At 38.8% G+C, this 19,508-nt stretch overlaps 1 protein-coding gene and 1 pseudogene across 1 annotated transcript; both read left to right on the forward strand.

Annotated features, from left to right (window-relative positions):
* The first annotated feature begins 7,285 nt into the window (after positions 1-7,285).
* On the forward strand, positions 7,286-8,504 carry LOC131393304 (olfactory receptor 1J4-like; annotated as a pseudogene).
* Positions 8,505-17,354: 8,850 nt separating this feature from the next.
* LOC131393309 (olfactory receptor 1J4-like) lies at positions 17,355-18,363 on the forward strand. The gene has a single exon (XM_058523959.1). The coding sequence runs from the start codon at positions 17,425-17,427 to the stop codon at positions 18,361-18,363; it is 939 nt and encodes a 312-aa protein (XP_058379942.1). The 5' UTR covers positions 17,355-17,424.
* The last annotated feature ends 1,145 nt before the right edge of the window (positions 18,364-19,508 follow it).

Here is a 19,508-nt window from a genome sequence, read left to right on the forward strand (position 1 = left end):
ACTCTGGGAGAGGTTCATATAGGGCCCTCATTCACAGGTTGATATGCAGGTGTCTGTAAAGCCATTAACATAACAGACTTTTATATAGTCTTTTCTTTTAGGGGCGTCTTATATCTTAATTTTTTATTACTGTTTGCTACAAAACTTTCAATAAGGCTATTTTGGAATTTTGAATATTTTGCTTTTAAGTGCACTTCTTAGATGATCTTATGTAATTGGAATCTTCCTACCAATGACCAATGCAATTCCCTTGAGGCTGGTAGCAGCTTGGTAAGACCATAGACACAAGCGTAGATCAACCTACATTTCTGTCTTACCACATCTGACTGCTATTGGGGTGCAACACACATTTCTGTCCAACCATGTTTTGGGGCTCCCAACCTGACAGTTACCAAGCCAGGCTCTCAGGATGCGAAAGAAGCTTAGTAAGATTTTGCTGTTCTTTGTAAATATTTGTAGCCTATGGACGCACTAAGTTTTGAATGGGTGTGCCAGAAGGTGGTACACTTGACTCTCTAGAGATTCAAGATTGCTTTTAACCTGTCTATTCCATGGTCCCCAAATCTAGTGCACAAAAAGACAAGTTTTGGAAGCTCAAAAGAGCCCCAAAGAGGCCACTTTAATTTTAAATTATTCCAGGTTATCTGGATCCAAAGATCCAGACATTTACAGCTATCCTCTCCATAATTCTTATACATGTATCCAAGTGAAATATCTGAAGGAAGCATTTCATCTGAAGAGGATTTAGAATAGTGGTTCCCCACACATGTCACCTAAGACTTAAATTATCTTTTCTCAAATTTTCCCATTTTATTAAGTGCTTACAAGTAAAGGCTCCATACCTATTGTTCATAAAGATGCCAGATTTCCGGTGGGTGGCTGCCTATCTGTGAGATTGTCAGCTTCAGGAGCACGGTTTCCCATATTCTTTTAGTTTTTTGTGTGTGTGTGTGTGTGAGGAAGATCAGCCCTCAGCTAACATCCATGCCAATCCTCCTCTTTTTGCTGAGGAAGACTGGTCCTGAGCTAGCATCCATGCCCATCTTCCTCCACTCTATGTGGGACGCTGCCACAGCATGGCCTGACAAGCGGTGTTTCGGTGCACGTCCGGGATCCGAACCCAGGATCCGAACCCCAGCAGCCAGCAGCGGAGCGCATGCACTTAACTGCTACTCCACAGGCCCAGCCCCTCTTTTAGCTTCATTTTAATGTAAACTCTGAACAACTCCTAAGGGCAGTGCAGTGGGTCCAAAGTGTACTGCCTGTGAGTGTCACTTCCCGAAAGGCTGTGAACACGCTTTTTTTTTTTTTTTTTTGTGAGGAAGATCAGCCCTGTGCTAACATCTGCCAATCCTCCTCTTTTTTTGCTGAGGAAGACTGGCCCTTGGCTAACATCAGTGCCCATCTTCCTCCACTTTATATGGGATGCCGCCACAGCACGACTTGACAAGCAGTGCGTTGGTGCGTGCCAGGGATCCAAACCCGCGAACTCCAGGCCACCGCAACCGAGTGCACGCACTTAACCGCTTGCACCACCAGGCTGCCCTATGAACACTCTTATGTTTCTGTTTCTCCTGCCAGCAGTCTAAAATTACCATGAAGGCTCAGAGCACTGGATGACAAATCTTTATGTGTGCACCTCCAGAGGAATCATCAACTATTTTATGTGAACAATCACAATGGAGTCCCCTATGGGGCCACTGCATATTGAGAGGATTAACCTCAGACACTTCCACTAGATTCTGAGTCACCTGAGAAGGGCTTGCAGCTGGAAGGAGCAAGTGTCCTTTATCTTTGGAGCTGGATGAGTTCAGCCTCTCATTTTGCCATCAAGCAATTTGTTCCAACTTTATAAGCATAAATCTTTTCTAATTTTTAAAGCCAAATTAAAAGGTCAGCCATGCCAGTTCAATCCAAATTTCTCCCTATGTTCCCCTTACCTGGGAAAGGTACCGGTACTCCCTTAAGATGTTAAAATCCTAATACAGAAAACAGCTTGAACAAAAGCCAGGACCATCAACTTAATGAGGAAGTCTGGATTTCAGGAGAACTAACCAAAACATCTGAAGGGTGCAGTGAAGCTGGAGGGATACAAACGGTCTGTGCTAGTACCAGGTGCTGTTCAAAGTAGGCTCCAGCTGGTCTCAGGTGGCTTTCTCTGAACTCCTGCCTGGCTCACAAGAAATGTCAATGCAATAATCAATAATCATTCTATAGTAAAGAAAAGAAGAGAGATTTCTTTGAGCCAAACTGAGGAGATGAGCCCTGGAGTCGTAGCCTTTGCAAGAGAAGAAAGCACTCCGGAGTGGAGCAACTTTCAGCAAAGTTATTACCATTTCAAAACAAAGATACATACATCAAGCATGAGGGGGGTACATCCTTTCAAGTCTTCAAGGAGATGTTCATTACAATGAGCACGTACACAGTTGGACAACATGACCCTGGCATCGTAGGAAGGGATACATTCATTCTTATCTTTCAAATGTGCTGGCATCATAAGAAGGGAGGCATTAATTCTTATCTTCAATGAGTACATTCTTTATTTTAGGGTAATGATTAAAGCAGGTGTACAATGTATGTTTGATAGGCTGTAAGTCAGGCTACTTTGGTTCAAATAAAAATCAGACCAAGTCAAGTTCAAACCAGAAGGGCTTCCCCATGTACTTTAACATAAAAATATTTTCTTTTCAGGGGAAAGGTGCCATATACATGTAAAAGGAGTGCTTGAAAAATACTGTATAGTATCAAACTAGAATTGGAGATATCAACTTGAGCTCATGTATTTAAATGTATAAATTGAAATTTATATATTATATATCAACATTTATACTGTTCCCATCCCCCATTGTTTCTGTCCACCTCTTGGCCCCTCTCCTATGGCTAGTCATTTTCTTAGTTTATCAGTTTCTAGTTTCTACTACCTGTGTTTCTTTTACATAGATTTCCTACCTGCATCCTCTGAGATCATTTAGCAGCCTTGAAAGAAATTAACACACTTAATGTCAAATTATTCTCTACCATTCTCCTCTAAAAGGGAAAAACATTACTTATAAAAAAGATGATTCCCAGCTGGGGCCAAGGCATGACAAGATTATCCAAGAAAATTTTTCTGAGCCTGAGAGTAAAATGTGCTCAACAAATCATGGGGACATCAAGCCAGCTCAAGGGGCTCCCACTGGCCAAATCTGGAATAATTTGATCTTTAAAATGAATAAAACTAGGAATAGATTATGTCTCAAATAAATAAGAATCCACGAGTCTATAATAATATAAATAAATTGATGAAAAAACAAACGCTTTAGGGCTGATGGAAAGTTCCTTCTTATAGGAGAGTACAACTGATAAACATAGAAGAAATGATAGAATTAGCAAATATCCATTTGGCCATGACATTTGCAATAATTTTTCATATAAGAATCACCAACAGATGTTAAATACAGTGAGTGAAATTTTAATATGAAAAAAGTTATGGTAATATAGTCTGAAAATCTCTACCAAAATGACACTTATTATAAGGTTTAGCACGGTAACTTTACAGTAGAGAACATGGCACACACCACCTTAACCAACTGATCAAGGACAAAATCACTAGTAATTGGAAAAATTGGTATCATGTGCCTTCTGATAATATGCACTGTGGTAGACATGCTGAAAACCTAAGCCTGAAATATACATAAATACTTAACTAAACAGTGTGAAACGTTAACCATTGTGAAAATACGGCTGAAGTGTGTGTAGGAATACTTTGCCTCATTTTTACAACCTTTCTATAAGTCTGAAATAATTTCAAAATAAAAAGGTAAAAAATCCTTTGTCTCAGCTGGAACCAGGCCCCAAAAGGAAGGAGTTCAGGGCATTGCTGGCATTGGGACACCATCTCCTGGGACTTCAGTCTATCTGACTCCCGGACACGCAGCTCCCCAAAGGACTATTAGAAATTAGCCAGAAGTTTAGGGACTTGGTTTCAGTTCTCTCTCTGGTAATTAAAACATTATCTTTTTCCTCATTTCTCTGGAGCTGGTTAAGGAATATGAAAGTGCTGAGGCCGCAGATATTTCTTCTTTTTGTCTGGAGACTGAGTCACCTGAAGAGAAGCTGAAGATTTGGGCAACAGCCTGGAAAAGAAGGTGTCTGAGGTCACCAACAATGAGCACAGGTCAGAGGGAGGAGGAAATCTATACCTGGCGATGGATCTGCCTGTGTGCTTGTGGGTTTGTGTGCCTTTGTGTTCACGGGTGTGTGTCTGCATGTATTATGTGTGCTTGTGTTCATGTCATTTGATAGTTGCATGCCTGTGTGTGTACTCTGTATCTGACTCACAGCCTGATTCTTTTCCTGAGTTAGACCCAATCTGGGCTCTGTTTTAGTGCATGTAAACTACGTTATCAGCATCCTACCGTATGATTAGTGACCCCTAATTATGCCCGTGATTTAAAATATTTGCCTCCTATTGTTATGATGGCACATTTTCCCCACTGGGTGGGCGTCACAGCTGAGTGGATGAAAACTCAGCATCAGGAGTGAGATTGTCGTCTCTGCTGCTGGAGAAGAAGATGCCAAACCTCGCCAAGGAACCAAGGTCAGAGAGGGCTCAAACCTCTGCTCAGCAGGGTGCAAGCGTATGTGCAACTTGTGTTTGTGGATGACACACTTGTGAGTGAGAGCAGGAAAGTGTATTGTTTAATATTTTCTGTGTGTATGTTGCTATGTGTATGTTAATACCTGCATGAGTTGTTCATGGTGGTTTAATGACTGTGTCTATGACTGAAATAGGCTTAACAAACCCAGGCTGACTGCCTTCCTTGGGTAGAATGTGGGTTAGAAGGGACCAAAGCATGCCTCTCAGTAATGGAAATGTGTGTGCTGCTTCTTGTGCTGAGACCGTGTCTTGGTGTGGATGTGTGTTTTTTGGGTGTGTTTCTTGTGAGAATTTTGAATCGTGTGTGGCCTTATGTGTTTTTGGTGATGTGAGTGTATAGTGATGAGCTATGTATATGTGGTGAGTTGAGTGTTTATCAGATGTGTCACGTGTTGAGTGTGTTAATGTGAGTTGTAAGTATGCTTGTCGGCGAATGGTACATCATTGTGTTGTGTATGTCTCACTTTGCTTATTTATGATTTGTATATATGTATGAGTGTTCATGAACAGAACCACAAAATGGCCTTCCTTCCCTTAGAATGGGAACTGGTCACCGGTAACCGGAATCCTCAAATCAACAGTGGGTTTGTGTGTGTGTGAGTGTGTGAGTGATTTGTATGTGTGCTTGGGGCTTTGGATGTTACCCCATGACTCAAATATTTCCTTCAGTGCTTTCCTCAGGAGCACCATTTACTAAGATAAACAAAGCTCCAAGCAACTCACTGTTTCTGAAATTGATCTGCCATGATTTTCATATACCTGAGAGTGACTGAGTCACTCAGAGTTTTTAACCCTTCACTTAATTCCCCAGGCAAAGAAACATTAGGTGTCATGCTATGTAAATTTAGGGTGCAGGACCTCCACCAACGGCAGTGAAACCTTGGGAAAATCACTAAACTCCTTGGCCTCAGTTTTCAATCTGTAAAATGGAAGGAATTACACTTGCCTCATGAAACTAACAGGCCCTCAATAAATATTTATTGTTTGCATAAATGATAATAAATGTGAGAGTCTTTTATCAGTTGAAAAATAGATCAATACAAATGAAGGGAACTATCTAGGCAGGTAACTAAGAAAAATTTTAACTACTTTGGCTTACTTGCAGTCCTAAAGCAACACAGGGTTTTTGGCGCTCCTAACCAATGATGTGGGAAGTTTCCTTGTGCAGTAAGTAAGAGCGCAGGCTCTCATCAGACTGTCATATTAGGCAGAACTGCATGAAGTAGTCAATATGTTATAGTTTTTAACCTACAGAAAATGGCAATACATATAGTTCGTAGATACATATATAGGACTCCATATATTCTTTCTAAATTCTAAGAGCTAAAATAAGTGAAAGAACATTTAATCTTAGTGTGGTGGGGAAGATATTTTTAAATTTGATAATGTTAAGGCTAATGTGTGGATTTAATTAGGAAATGTAGGTAAAGTCCTTAGCCTCATAACCAAATGTTCACCAACATGCTCACCATTCTTATGAAAGGTAGTTTGTGGACTATTCTGGTTTCAGAGCTACTCTGGCATCGAGTGGTTTTAAATGACCACTCACAGTTTACAACTGTAGGTCAATGGGACCTGGCCAAGTTCACAGGAGGAGTTGACAATGCTCCAACAACACTGCCTCAGTACTGGAGTCTCACGTTACTTTAAGGCATAAACAACTAATATCAGTTTGCTGAAGCTCATCTACTATTTCTGCCACAGTGATTTATTATGATTTGGCTCTGTCTTGATATAGTGAATTATACCTCTATGCTCATTCTAGGTCTACACTCACAGAGGGCAGGAACCTTGCTTTTCTGTTGACTGCTGCATTCTTACTCCTTAGTAGAGGTCCTGATACAGACTCAATGTTCAATAAATAATAGATGAACGAAACAATGAATGCCTTCTTGCCCTTGTGCAATGAAGTCTTGTCATCTGTATTTGGGTGTGATGCTTTCCTAGAGCCATACAGGGAAAGAGTGAAGATGCATGTATCCACAGATGTAAGAAATTAAGAGGACTGTATTTGAAATTTCTGTTTTCTCAGAGAATTACAGTATAAGATGTGACGGTCCTGATCACCCTTTCCATGTTCCTGAGATTACTCCAAGTTCAATAGCACGTTAAAAGGATCATACACCATGACCAAGTGAGACTGATTCCTGTAAACAAAGCTTTAGTGATTTTATTCCAATTTGCAGAGTTTCACATCTCCTTAAAAAGAACTGATTGATACTTGTCTCCTAGTGCCCATCTCATGTTTTACCACAGTCAGTTACTGAGGTTTGACCTGGCTTGATATGAAGATATAAACTCCTTGAATGTAGAGACTTTGCATTTCTCATTTGCTCTTATGTACTCTGTGCATGCACAGTAACTGGGACAAGGCTGCTGTTCAATACATTTTGCATAATAAAAGAAAAAAAAATGCCTTCTGGTTCCCATGGAAGGAAATCTTTTAGGTATTGTGGGGTATGACATATCATTGGACTCCAAATGAGACAGACTTGTGATTTATGTATCAACAGGTGTGAGAAATAAACAGAAGTATAGTTAAAAATAATAATTTTCACTTAAAAGGACATTGCTATAATGTTTTCGTTAATTCTAGGTTCTTGACTTTTCCCACTTTCCTTTATCCCCAGTAGAGACATGAACAGCATGAGGAGGGAGAACCAAGACAGTGTGTCTGAGTTCCTCCTCCTGGGGCTCCCCATCCCACCAGAGCAGCAGGGTATACTCTTTGCCCTGTTCCTGGGCATGCACCTGACCACAGTGCTGGGGAACCTCCTCATTATCCTGCTCTTCAGGCTTGGACTGTTTCCTCCACACCCCCATGGATTTCTTCCTTAGCCTCTTGGCTTTCATGGATATCATTTTCTCATCTATTGCTGTCCCAAATTTTGTTTTGTTTTGTTTTTTATCATTTTATTTATTTATTTTCCCCCAAAGCCCCAGTAGATAGTTGCATGTCACAGCTGCAAATCCTTCTAGTTGCTCCACGCGAGACATGGCCTCAGCATGGCGGGAGAAGCGGCGTGTGGGTGCACGCCCGGGATCTGAACCCAGACCTCCAGCAGCGGAGCGTACGCATCTAACCACTCAGCCACGGGGCCGGCCCTGCTGTCCCAAAATTTTTGATGGACATGCATACTAATCAAAAGTCCATCCTCTTCACAGGGTGCATTTCACAAGTGTATTTTTTCATATTGTTTGGTTGTCTTGACAATTTCCTTTTTTCAGTGTTGGCATATGACAGATATGTGGCTATCTGTCACCTACTCCACTAGACCACCATCATGAGGAAGGAGCTTGTGTCTCATTGCTAGTTGGGTCCTGGTTCTTCTGCTGTGCACATGCCCTGTTGCATACTATTCTCTTGGTCCAATTGCCCTTCTTTGCTGCCAATAACATCCCTTACTTCTTCTGTGACCTCACTGCTCTCCTGAAGAGTAGCTGCTCAGACACCTCCCTCAATGAGCTGATCATCTTTACCGAGGGAAGAATGCTTTTCATTCTGCCTTTAACTAGAGTCTTGGTCTGTTATATCCAGATAGAGATGACTGTCCTGAGGGTTCCCTCTACCAAGAGATTCTTCAAAGCCTTTTCTCCCTGTGGCTCCCATCTCTTTGTGGTGTCCTTCTACTATGGGACTATTGCAGGTGTTTACTTTTTCTCCTCATCATCTATCTCCAATGATAAAGACATAATTATTTCTGTAATGTATATGGTACATTATACCATATGGTATAATGTATATGGTTCAGCCCCCATGCCGAACCCTTTCATTTACAGCTTGAGGAACAGAGATATGAAACATCCTCTAGAAATATTTTTTGATAGGGTTGATTTCTTTAAGTCACAATCACTAAATCTATAGCAATTACACATTCAAATGAATGAGGAAACTATTAAACCTGGACAGACATTCTGAATGTCCAGTTTAATCTGGCTGCACATACAACCCAGGAAGGTTGACCTTTCCCACATCCATCTATGTATCCCTCATGTGCAAGCTTTTATTACCCAGATGGACTTCAATGATTCCACATTTTATTAATAATGATTAGAATATATGATGCTTTATTACAACATGCTCATTGAGGGTGGGGGCAGTGAGGATGCCAATTGACAGGAGTGATGATGGAAGCTCCTCCAGTCCCACCATCTCCAAGAAAATCCTGCCTTTCTTCCCTTGGCTTCCCAGGGTCAAGGTAAGGAGGCAGTCAAAAGGAGTATCACAGAAAATTTTGCTTACATAAATCGAATTTTCAATTTTTAAAAAGCTAACATACAATAAACTTTCAATGACTTTTAACTTAATTTACTTTAAATTATGGGCTCATATGAGTTTGTCTACCTTTAATAAATATGAAGAAATGATATGATTTTGAAAATGTGCTGTTTTATTCCATATTTTAATTACTTCTGAGAAAGGAATGTGAAGAAACCTTCTGGGGTGCTAGAAATGTTCTCTATCTTGGGCACAAGTGTGGGTGATGAGCAGAATGTGGTTCTTAGTTACTGAGGCCTACGTAAGATGCTCAGAATATGTAGGAGTGGGAAGAGTAAATGCAACCAAGTTTTTGGGGGAGACCTGAGGATCCAGATTGAGAAATAACTATATCTATACAAATATCACACTCAAAAAACACTAATAATACTGGGAGCTCACTTTTTAACAAGAGCAGCAGTAAAAGATTGAAGGAAATCAAAGGGACAAAGGAGTGACATCTTTAGTAAAGTGGAAAAAAAAAGTCTGCCAAACCTAGAATACTACATTAGCAAATATGTCCTTCAAAACTGAAGGTGAAATAAAATTATTTTCAGAAAAACAAAAACTGAAAAGAAAAAATTGCCAGCTGAACTTTACTAATAGAAACACCAAGGAGTATTCTTTAGGCAGAAGGAAAGTGATTATAGGAGAAACTAGAAAATTCAGAGGTATTCATAAGATTCGTAAATATAAAATTGGATATTGACTTAACTAGAAAACAATATCCTATGGGGATTATCTGAATAATCCTAATGTGACACTTCTGTGAAAATAAATTTGGAAACTCAGTTGAATTAGATAATTTTCCAGGGAAATACATATTAGCAAAGCTGACTCTGTATGATATAAAAAGTCTAAACACTTCAATTTCTGTAGAATAAATGGAGAAAGCTATTAAGCAACTACTGCATAAAATGGAAGCAGGCCCATACGATTTCATGGGGAATTCTACCTATGGTTAAAGACCTCATAGTCTGAATGCTACATGAATTGTTCCACAGCATTGAAAATAAAAGAAAACATCTTAATTTGTTTTATGGATGAAACAAATATGACATCGATGTGTAAGCATGAGAAAGAAGTACAAAAATAAAATTTCAAGTTGACAGTACATATGACTATTCATGCAAACATAGTCAGTAAAATATCAGCCAATAGAACCCAACACCACATTCGTAAAATAATACATACAACCAAGTGTGATTTTCACAAGAATTTGAAGTTAGTTCATTATTAGAAAATCCTTAATATAATACAACAAATTAATAAATCTTAGGTTAAAAATCATATAACTCTCTCCATAGATGCTGAAAAGGCCTCAACAGAATTTGATAACAATCAAGAAAAAAAAAGAATTGGTGGATCCTCTCTTAATATATTAAATGAAATATATATTATATATATAAATATATTTTATTATGTACAATGTTATATTATGTATATTATATATAATGAATATATTTATATGTTGTACATATTTTATGTAAAATAAATTGTATATTATATTATTTATATTATTATACATAATAAAATAATATTCTTTAGTTATAAAGCCAATATGTACTTAATAATAAACCAGTAGAGGCATTTCTATTAAGATAAGGATCAAAACCTGAATCCTCACTAATCAACATTTTGGTGAATATATTCACCAATCAACTAGCTTAATGACATCAATTAAAGTCATAATAATTGGAAAAAAAGAAGTAAAAACTCCTGAGGACTTCCTACCTAATTTTAATACAGGAAAAAAAAAGATATTTTGAAAGAAGAAATTGTATGGAGGTACTGCAACTGCATAGTCAGTTCAAGAAATTGCATATAGTCATCAGGAGTTAGACATTTGTCAATCCTGCCTCATTTCCCCTGGATCTTTCTTCACCAGTAAACTCACATCTTGACAGACAAAACTGCCTGTTCACCAGTTCCTCCATTTTTAGAATTCAACCAGAACATAAAATGGGTCATACCTAAACAGACCCAGCCATTTCTAATCTCCTTCCAAAAATGGACAGTTGTGTGTCGTCTTCACAATGAAATTGATTTTAATTCAATACCCTGGTTTCCTGTTCCTCTGATGAAATCCAATTTGCAGCCTCTCTCTTGTTATCCACCATGCTCCCACAGGACAGTTACTGTTTTAAAATGAGGTTTCACTTTATTTCCATGTTTAGGCCCTCATTCTAAGTTTCTATTTGGAGTACCTTACTGAGTATATTTCTTACCTAGACTCAGTCCTACATTATTATTCAGTTTTCCCTGCAAAAATATTAGCATTTTGTCTTGAGTGCAAGCTCATGCCCTGATCCATTGGGATAAGTCTCCAGGTACAAAGTGTTGGAGAGAGTCTTTTTTTTTTTTCTTAACTCTATAACCCTAGTTGTTATGCCACACTGGGTACGGTATTTGTAACGGGATGCCAACTATTTTTCTGAAGTCACATGAGAGATTTAAATCATCTTTGTAGGCCATTCCTGTTGCGGAGGGTTCTCTGCTGCAATGAGGCTGCCTCTCCAACCTGTCAATAACTATTCCCAGGCCTCGGGCCCTTCCTGTCTCTCCATTCTTGTCTTATTTGTGTAAAATTCCTTCAAATCTCCAGACAAGGGATCTAAACTTTTAAACAATATTCCTCCTTAAGATGTTAGGAACTAAAGTCAATTATTTCATACAGGTCCATGATCTAAAGCAATTAGTAGATTCTACTTTTATAATTTATAATTATAGCTCTTATTATTCTCCAGGTGACAATATCTGTTATTTTTTTTTTGGAATGATCTCCAGGATGTATTGTTAATAGAAGAAAGCAGTGAGTCCAAGTGTACCTGTAACATGCTACCTTTTGTGTAAAAATGAAGGAGAAATAAGAGAATATACTTGTATCTGCTCATTTGAGCAAAGTATCACAGGAAGAAGTCAGAAACTAATGAGTTTGTTTTTCTAAAAGGGCTGTGTGGGAATGTGTGGGAAGGATGGGGAGATGGGTGTACCTGTTTGTGTGTTTTGACCAGGTTATCTTTTGCTTGTTCAAAAGTGGGCAAATAAAAAAGAATGGTAAACAACAAAAAAATCTAATAAAAGCAAAACAAGTTGAGCCAGCCCTGGTGGCCTAGTGGTTAAGTTAGGCACACTTCGCTTTGATGGCCTGGGTTCGGTTCCCAGGTTCAGACCTACACCACTTGACTGTCAGTGGCCATGCTGTGGTGGTGGCTCACATAAAAAAAGAGGAAGATTGGCAGTGGATCTTAGCTCAGGGTAAATCTTGCTCAGGAAAAAAAAATGCAAAACAAATCAAGTTAACTATATTTCAAAAAAATAATATGATTAGAGAGAAGTAGAAATTAAAATAACTAACCCACGTAATTCTTGACTGCAGCATTTTGTCTATAAACCGTTACAGTAAAGAAAAAAACTGTAAAAATATTGAGCTGTTTTAAGGAATTTTGTCATTCATGGTGATATGGGTTCAAGATTCTGAAGTTACTTAGGACCTATTCTAGGATTCAGTGAATAAGTAAATATGTTGTTGAAGAAGGGAATGACTCCTCATGATCAGAGAAAGGTACCACATACATGGAAAAGGAGAGGCTGGGAAGAACTCTGGTGGCACTGGAATTGGAGACGTCAGTTTGAACTCATGGTTTTTAATACATAAATGAATAAGTTAAAGTTTATGTATTATATATCAATATTTATTCTATTCTCATCCCCCATTCTTTTCACCCTATTCCAAACCCACCTTCTATGAGTAACCATTTCAACTAGTTTCTTGTTTATACTTCCTTCTATGATACATATACACACACATATACATACATACATATATGTATATGTATGTATATATGTATGTATATGCCTTGTAAGCAATGAACATATCTAACAAATTTTCTCTCTAAACACCATTCTTCTCTAAAAGGAGCCCAAATGCCTTAGAGCAATGGGTGATTCCAGGGCTGGGGCCAGGAAATACAAAGATGATCTGGGAAAATTTTGCTGACCCTAAAGGAAGGAAGTGTTCTGCAAATAGTGGGGACACAGGAGCTAGCTCAAAGGGGGTCCCGAATGCTTAATCTTGAATAACTTGAGTTTTAAAAAGTATAACAATAAACACACACACACATAGATAAAAGAGAACAGATTGGAAGTTACCAGAGAGGAAGGGGGTGGGAGGAGGGCAAAAGTGGTAAAGGGGCATATATGTATGATGATGGATGGAAACTAGAACATTGGTGGTGAACATTCTGCAGTCTATACAGAAGCTGAAATATAATAATGTGCAGCTGAAATTTATACAATGTTATAAACCAATTTGACCTCAATAAAATAATTTAAAAAAAGAATGATAACTCTAATGGATTATGATTCAGAGATTAAATGAGACTATATGAATCCATAATGATGTAAATAAATTAATTTAAAAAAATAAATCGTAGAGAAGGGAAACTTCTCTCTTACAGAGAACTATTATATGTACAACGATTGATGGAATGAGAAAAATCACCATTTGGCCACCACAATTACAATAATTGTTTCAGGCAAGAATTACTTCATTCTTATTAAGTATGATGTTATATAAAGTGATTGAAATTTTAAAAAGAAATAGCATGTTTATATAACTGCAAAATATCTACAGGTTATATTTATTAATTTCGAAAATAAAAATAGTAACTTTACAGTAGAGAAACCTTATAGACACCACCTTAATTAATAGACCAATATTCAAAACCCCCAGTAATTGGAAAAATTGATATAAGCTGCCTTCTGATAACGTGCACTGTGTTGTACCTGCCAAAGATCTATAGGCCGAATGTGAGATACGTGTATACCTACATACTAATAAAGCAAAAATGGTTAAATATTAACTTTTGGGGAATCTAGGTGAAATGTATATGAGAATTTTTTGTATTACTTTTACTTTTCTGTAAGTCTGAAATTATTTCAAAATAAAAAGTTAAAAGAATCCTTTGTCGGTGCCGGCCCAATCACGTAGAGTTTAAGTGGGTGCGCTCTGCTGCAGCGGCCTGGGGTTCAGATCCTGGGCGCAGACCAACGCACCGCTTGTCAGGCCATGCTGTGGTGGCATCCCATATAGAGTGGAGGAAGATGGGCATGGATGTTAGCCCTGGGCCGGTCTTCCTCAGCAAAAAGAGGAGGATTGGCAGATGTTAGCTCAGGGCTGAGCTTCCTCGCACACACAAAAAAAGAATCCTTTGTCCATCATTACTCAATGAGACAGAATAGAATATCCTACAGGTCTAGCTCTAAATTTAAAGTTGGCATCTAGGCAGACAACTATGATCTTCCAAAATATTCTCATTGCAGCCTCTGTCAGAAACAGAATATGAACTGCATTTATTCTCCTGTTTTCCTCCCTACTTGATCATAGGTTGACATGGCTGTTCACAGTTCCTGTCCAGGGGTCCTCTCCTACCCCTATGTGTCCCACTAGGTTCTCATCACCACTCCCTCTCTTTGCACCTGTTTCCCACTGCTGCTAGCCCTGGATGCCTCACCATCCCTTAATAGTTTCCCTTAAACTGGCCAAGACCTTTGTAAACAAGCCATTATTACATCTTTTTTAAAAAGAAAAAGAACTTTGTCCAAGCTGGAATCATGACCAAGAAGAAAAGTATACCTGGCCTCAGAGACTCCATCGCTTGGGAGTCCATTCCCCTCCAGCTTCTGGACACACAGCTCCCCAAAGGGAAGCAATAACTTGGCCAATTAGCCTGCAGTGACTCCTCCCTGACCCAAAAGCCTGGAAACACTGTTTCTCTCCTCTTGATGGTTATTAAAACGCTATCTGTTTGCTCATTGCTCCACAGTTGGTGAAGGAACATGAAAATCTGTAGAAGTGCTGAGGCCACAGATATGTCTTCTATTTGTCTGGATTCTGACTCTCCTGAAGATCAGCTGAGGATCTGGGCAACAGTCTGGAGCAGGTTTCTGAGGTCAACCACAATGAGTACAGATCTGAGGGAGCTGGAAATCTGAACTCGGTGATGGGCATGCCTTGGTGCTGGTGGGTTTGTGTATGAGTATCTCTGTGTTCATGGGTGTTCGTGTGTGTGTATGCTTGTGTTCACGTTGTTTGAGTATTGCATGCATGGGTGTGTGCTATGTATCTGACTCACAGTCTGATTTTTTTCCTGAGATAGAATCAATCTGGGCTCTGTTTTAGTGCATATAGATCCACTTATCAGCCTCTTAACATACGATTTAGGGCCTCCTGGTTCATGCCTGTGATCTTAAATATTTGCCTACTGTTATTATGATGGGACATTTCCCCCACTGGGTGGGTGCCACAGCTGAGCAGATGAGAGCTCAGCATCAGGAGTGAGATTGTTTTCTCTACTGCTGGATAAGATGTCCAACATCACCAAAGAAACCAGGTCAGAGGGCTTAAACCTCTACTCAGCAGTGTAGGTTAGTGTAGCTTTGATCTCTGTTTGTGGGTGATACACCCATGTGTGAGAGCAGGAAGGTATATTGTTCCTTTTGTCTGTGTTTATGTTACCATGTACATGTTACCACGTTCATGGGTTGGTGGTGGTTTAATGACTGTGCCTGTGTGAATAGGCTTTGCTGTCCCATGCTGATCCCTTCCTTGGGAAGGATGTGGTCAGAAGGGGCTGAAGCACCCTTCTCAGTAACAGAAGTGTGTGTGCTCCTTGTTGTGGTGACTGTGTGGCTGTGTATGCATGTATATTCTTGACATGCATTTCCTCTGAGATTTTTGCATTCTGTGTGGCCTTGTGTGTTTTGGGTGATGTGTGTGATAGTGATGAGTTATGTATATATGGTGAGTTGAGTGTGTGCGTCAGGTGACCAGGTGTTTTGATGTGCATTGTGAGTTTGTTTGTGGGTGAATGGTACATCTTTGTGTGTTGTGTATGTCTCACTTTGGTTTTATTCATGAATTGTGTGTATGTACATGAGTGTTTATGAACTGAACCACATATTGACTGTCCAACCCTTAGGATGGGAACTGGTCACAGGCGGCTTGGATCCACAATCAGCGATGTGTGTGTGATTTCTATGTGTTTTGGGGACTTTTGATTTTCCCCCACTACTCAAATATTTCCTTTAGTACATTCCTCTGGAGCACCGTTGACTGAAATAACCAAAGTGCCAAGCAAATCCCTGTTTCTGAAAGGGAAATAGTGATTATCATATATCTGAGTGTGACTGTGTCACTCAGAGTGTTTTAACCCTTCACTTAATATCCCAGGAAAAGACACATTAGCATCCTGCTGTGTGAAGTTAGAGTGCAGAACCCCTATCAAATGGTGGCGAGAATTTGGGAAACTTACTTTGGCCTCAGTTTTCAATCTATAAAATGGAAGTCATTATACTTGCTTCATGAAACTTACAGGACCTCATTAAATATTTACTGTTTGAATAAATGATAATGAATGTGAGAGTCCTTTGTCAATTGGAAAATAGATCAGTATAAATGAAGGGAACTACCTGGGCAGGAAACTGAGAAGATTTTGATCTACTTTGGCTTCTTTGTAGCCCTAAATCAACACAGGGTGTCTGGTGCTCCTGACCAAAGATGTAGGAAGTTTCTACGTGTAGTGGTTAAGAGATGGATCTGATCACACAAACATATTAGATAGAACTTCATGAAGTAGTCAATATATTATAATTTTTAACCTAAAAAATGGAAATATTATAGTTTATATATATATATAAAATTTATATCATTTCTGTTTCTATATCTTCTAAGAGCTGAATTGGTAAAAGAACATACATTTTTAGTGCTTCTGAAAGTATTTTTTTAATCTGGGAATGTAAGTCTGATGTGTGGATTTAATTAGGAAATGTAGGTAAAGTTTGTAGCCTAGTACCCAAATGTTCATCAAAATGTTCACCCTTCTTAAAAAAGAGAGTTTGTGGACTATTCTGGTTTTAAATGACCATCCACTTCTCAAGTGACCACTAGTTTATTGCCTTAGGTCAATGGAACCCAGTGAGGTTCACAGGAGGAATGTGACAATACTCCAACAAGACCTCCTCAGTATTGGGGTCTCACGTTACTTTAAGGCAAAAACAAGTGATACCAGTTTGCTGAGGCTCATCTTCTAATTTTGTCACAGTGAATTATTATGATTTGGCTCTGTCTTGGTGTAGTGAATTATCTCTCTATTCTTATCAAGATCTATACTCACAAAGGGCAGGAACCTTGCCTTTCTTTTTCACTGCTGCAATTGCAGTCCTTAGTAGAAGTTCATGTTCAGACTCAGTGTTCAATAAATAATGGTTGAATAAAACGATGAACACTTTCTTGCTTCTGTGCAATAAGGTCTTGTTGCCTGCTTTTGGATGTGATGGTTTACAGGAGCCAGACTGGGATAGAGTGAAGATACACACATCCACATGTATGAGAAATTAATGAGTGTAATTAAAAATTCATTGATTTCCCAGAGAATTACAAGATGAGATGTGATGGTCCTGATAATCTTTTCTAAGTTCCTGAGATTCCCAAACCTTCTTCATCCCCAGCATATAGAAGAGCACTATGAAGACTGAGAACCAGAGCAGCATGTCGGAGTTCCTCCTCCTTGGGCTCTCCTTCTCGCTGGAGCGGGAGGTCTTATTCTTCACCTTGTTCCTAGGGATGTACCTGACCACAGTGCTGGGGAACCTGCTCATCATCCTTCTCATCAGGCTGGACTCTCGCCTCCACACCCCCATGTACTTCTTCCTTAGCCACTTGGCCTTCTCTGACATTTCCCTTTCATCTGTCACAATTCCAAAGATGCTCATGAACATGCAGACTCAGCAACAATCCATCCCCTATGTGGGGTGCATTTCTCAGATGTGTTTTTTCTTAGTTTTTGCTTGTCTTGATAATTTCCTTCTCGCAGCGATGGCATATGACAGGTATGTGGCCATCTGTCACCCACTCCGCTACACAACTGTTATGAGGCAGGAGTTGTGTGTCTCCTTAGTAGCTGGGTCTTGGTTATTCTGTTGTGCACATGCTCTTTTGCACACCATCCTCTTGGTCCAACTGTCCTTCTGTGTTGACAATACCATCCCCCACTTCTACTGTGACCTCATTGCCCTCCTAAAGATGAGCTGCTCAGACATATCCATTAATGAGATGGTCATTTTCACTGAGGGAGGAATGCTTTTCTTTTTGCCTTTGAGTAGCATCTTGGGGTCATATATCCGGATAGGGTCCACTGTCCTGAGAGTCCCCTCCACCAAGAGACTCTTTAAAGTCTTTTCAACCTGTGGCTCCCATCTCTTTGTGGTGTCCTTATACTACGGGACACTTGCAGGTGTTTACTTTTTCTCATCACCACGGAGCTCCAATGACAAAGACATAATTGCTTCAGTCATGTATGCAGTAGTTACTCCCATGCTGAACCCCTTCATATATAGCCTGAGGAACAGAGACATAAAACAGGCCCTATTAATATTTGTCAATAGGACTAAGTTCTTTAAGTGACCATCACTAAATCCTCTTAGTGCAGTCATGAGCACAGTGAGATATACCTCCTAAAATTATTGTGTGTTTGACAACTCCCTATAACTTTAGAAGAACATGCACTCGTCTGTAATGTATAGTGTTGCTACCATGTTACCTAGGTCCAGTTTGCTACTTGGATTGCTAAATATTCTTTATTCCTAATTATTTTTTTCTGCTTACTCTCATCATGTCTTATAAGATATGTACAAATTATTGTGCAAAACATGACACACAATTATAATTGTGGAGCTGTCTTTTTCTCCTTTTAGATATAACAGTTTTTGCTTTACATTTTTTATGCTAGATCATTGAGGACACACAGTTTTAGCATCATGATCTGCTCCTGACGGACTGATTCTTTATGTAGTGGTGTGCTGAATTTGACCTTCATTGGCTTCAAGCTGATTGTGCATATTTCTCTCCAACTCCAAATTCAGTGACATTATGTTGGGAGACTGAAATCAGCCATAATGTGAATAATGACACTATGGAAATTAGAAAACACACAGATCAAGGCTTTCTAAAAAAGAGAGAGAAAGAAAGTCATTTTTTGTGGATTTAACAGCACACCATTGTGTTCATAATTAGGAGATATTCCTCTTTATCTCTACAGTGACTCCTACTTTAACATCTCGTATACTTCTTCTGATATTATATGGGTATACCACCTTGCTTTTGGTTAGTGTTTTCATAGTATTTCTTTTCCATCACTTTATTTTAAACTTTTCTATATCCTTATGTCTGTGATATGTCCATTGTTAACAGTGTAAAGTTGGATTTTGCTCTTTTTATGCAAATTGGCAATCATTATATTTCTGGAGAATTTGATCTGTTAACACCTAATGTCATCATGATATATTTTAATTAATATTTCCACATTACCATATCTTTTCTGTTTGAGACCTCTGTTTCATAATGCTTTTCTTTGTTTCCCATTTTATTAAGTGTTTATTTTGTTATTCCATTCTCTATCTATTAACTTATTAATCATACATTATTATTTTATAATTATCTTCTATGCTTTATGTTGATATTACGTCTTACTTTCTCTTTAAAATATTTTCCTTTTACTATAATATACATAACATGAAGTTTACCATTTTGACCATTTGAGGCATACAATT

This window comes from Diceros bicornis, chromosome 28 (genome assembly GCF_020826845.1).
Source record: "Diceros bicornis minor isolate mBicDic1 chromosome 28, mDicBic1.mat.cur, whole genome shotgun sequence".
NCBI lineage: Eukaryota > Metazoa > Chordata > Mammalia > Perissodactyla > Rhinocerotidae > Diceros > Diceros bicornis.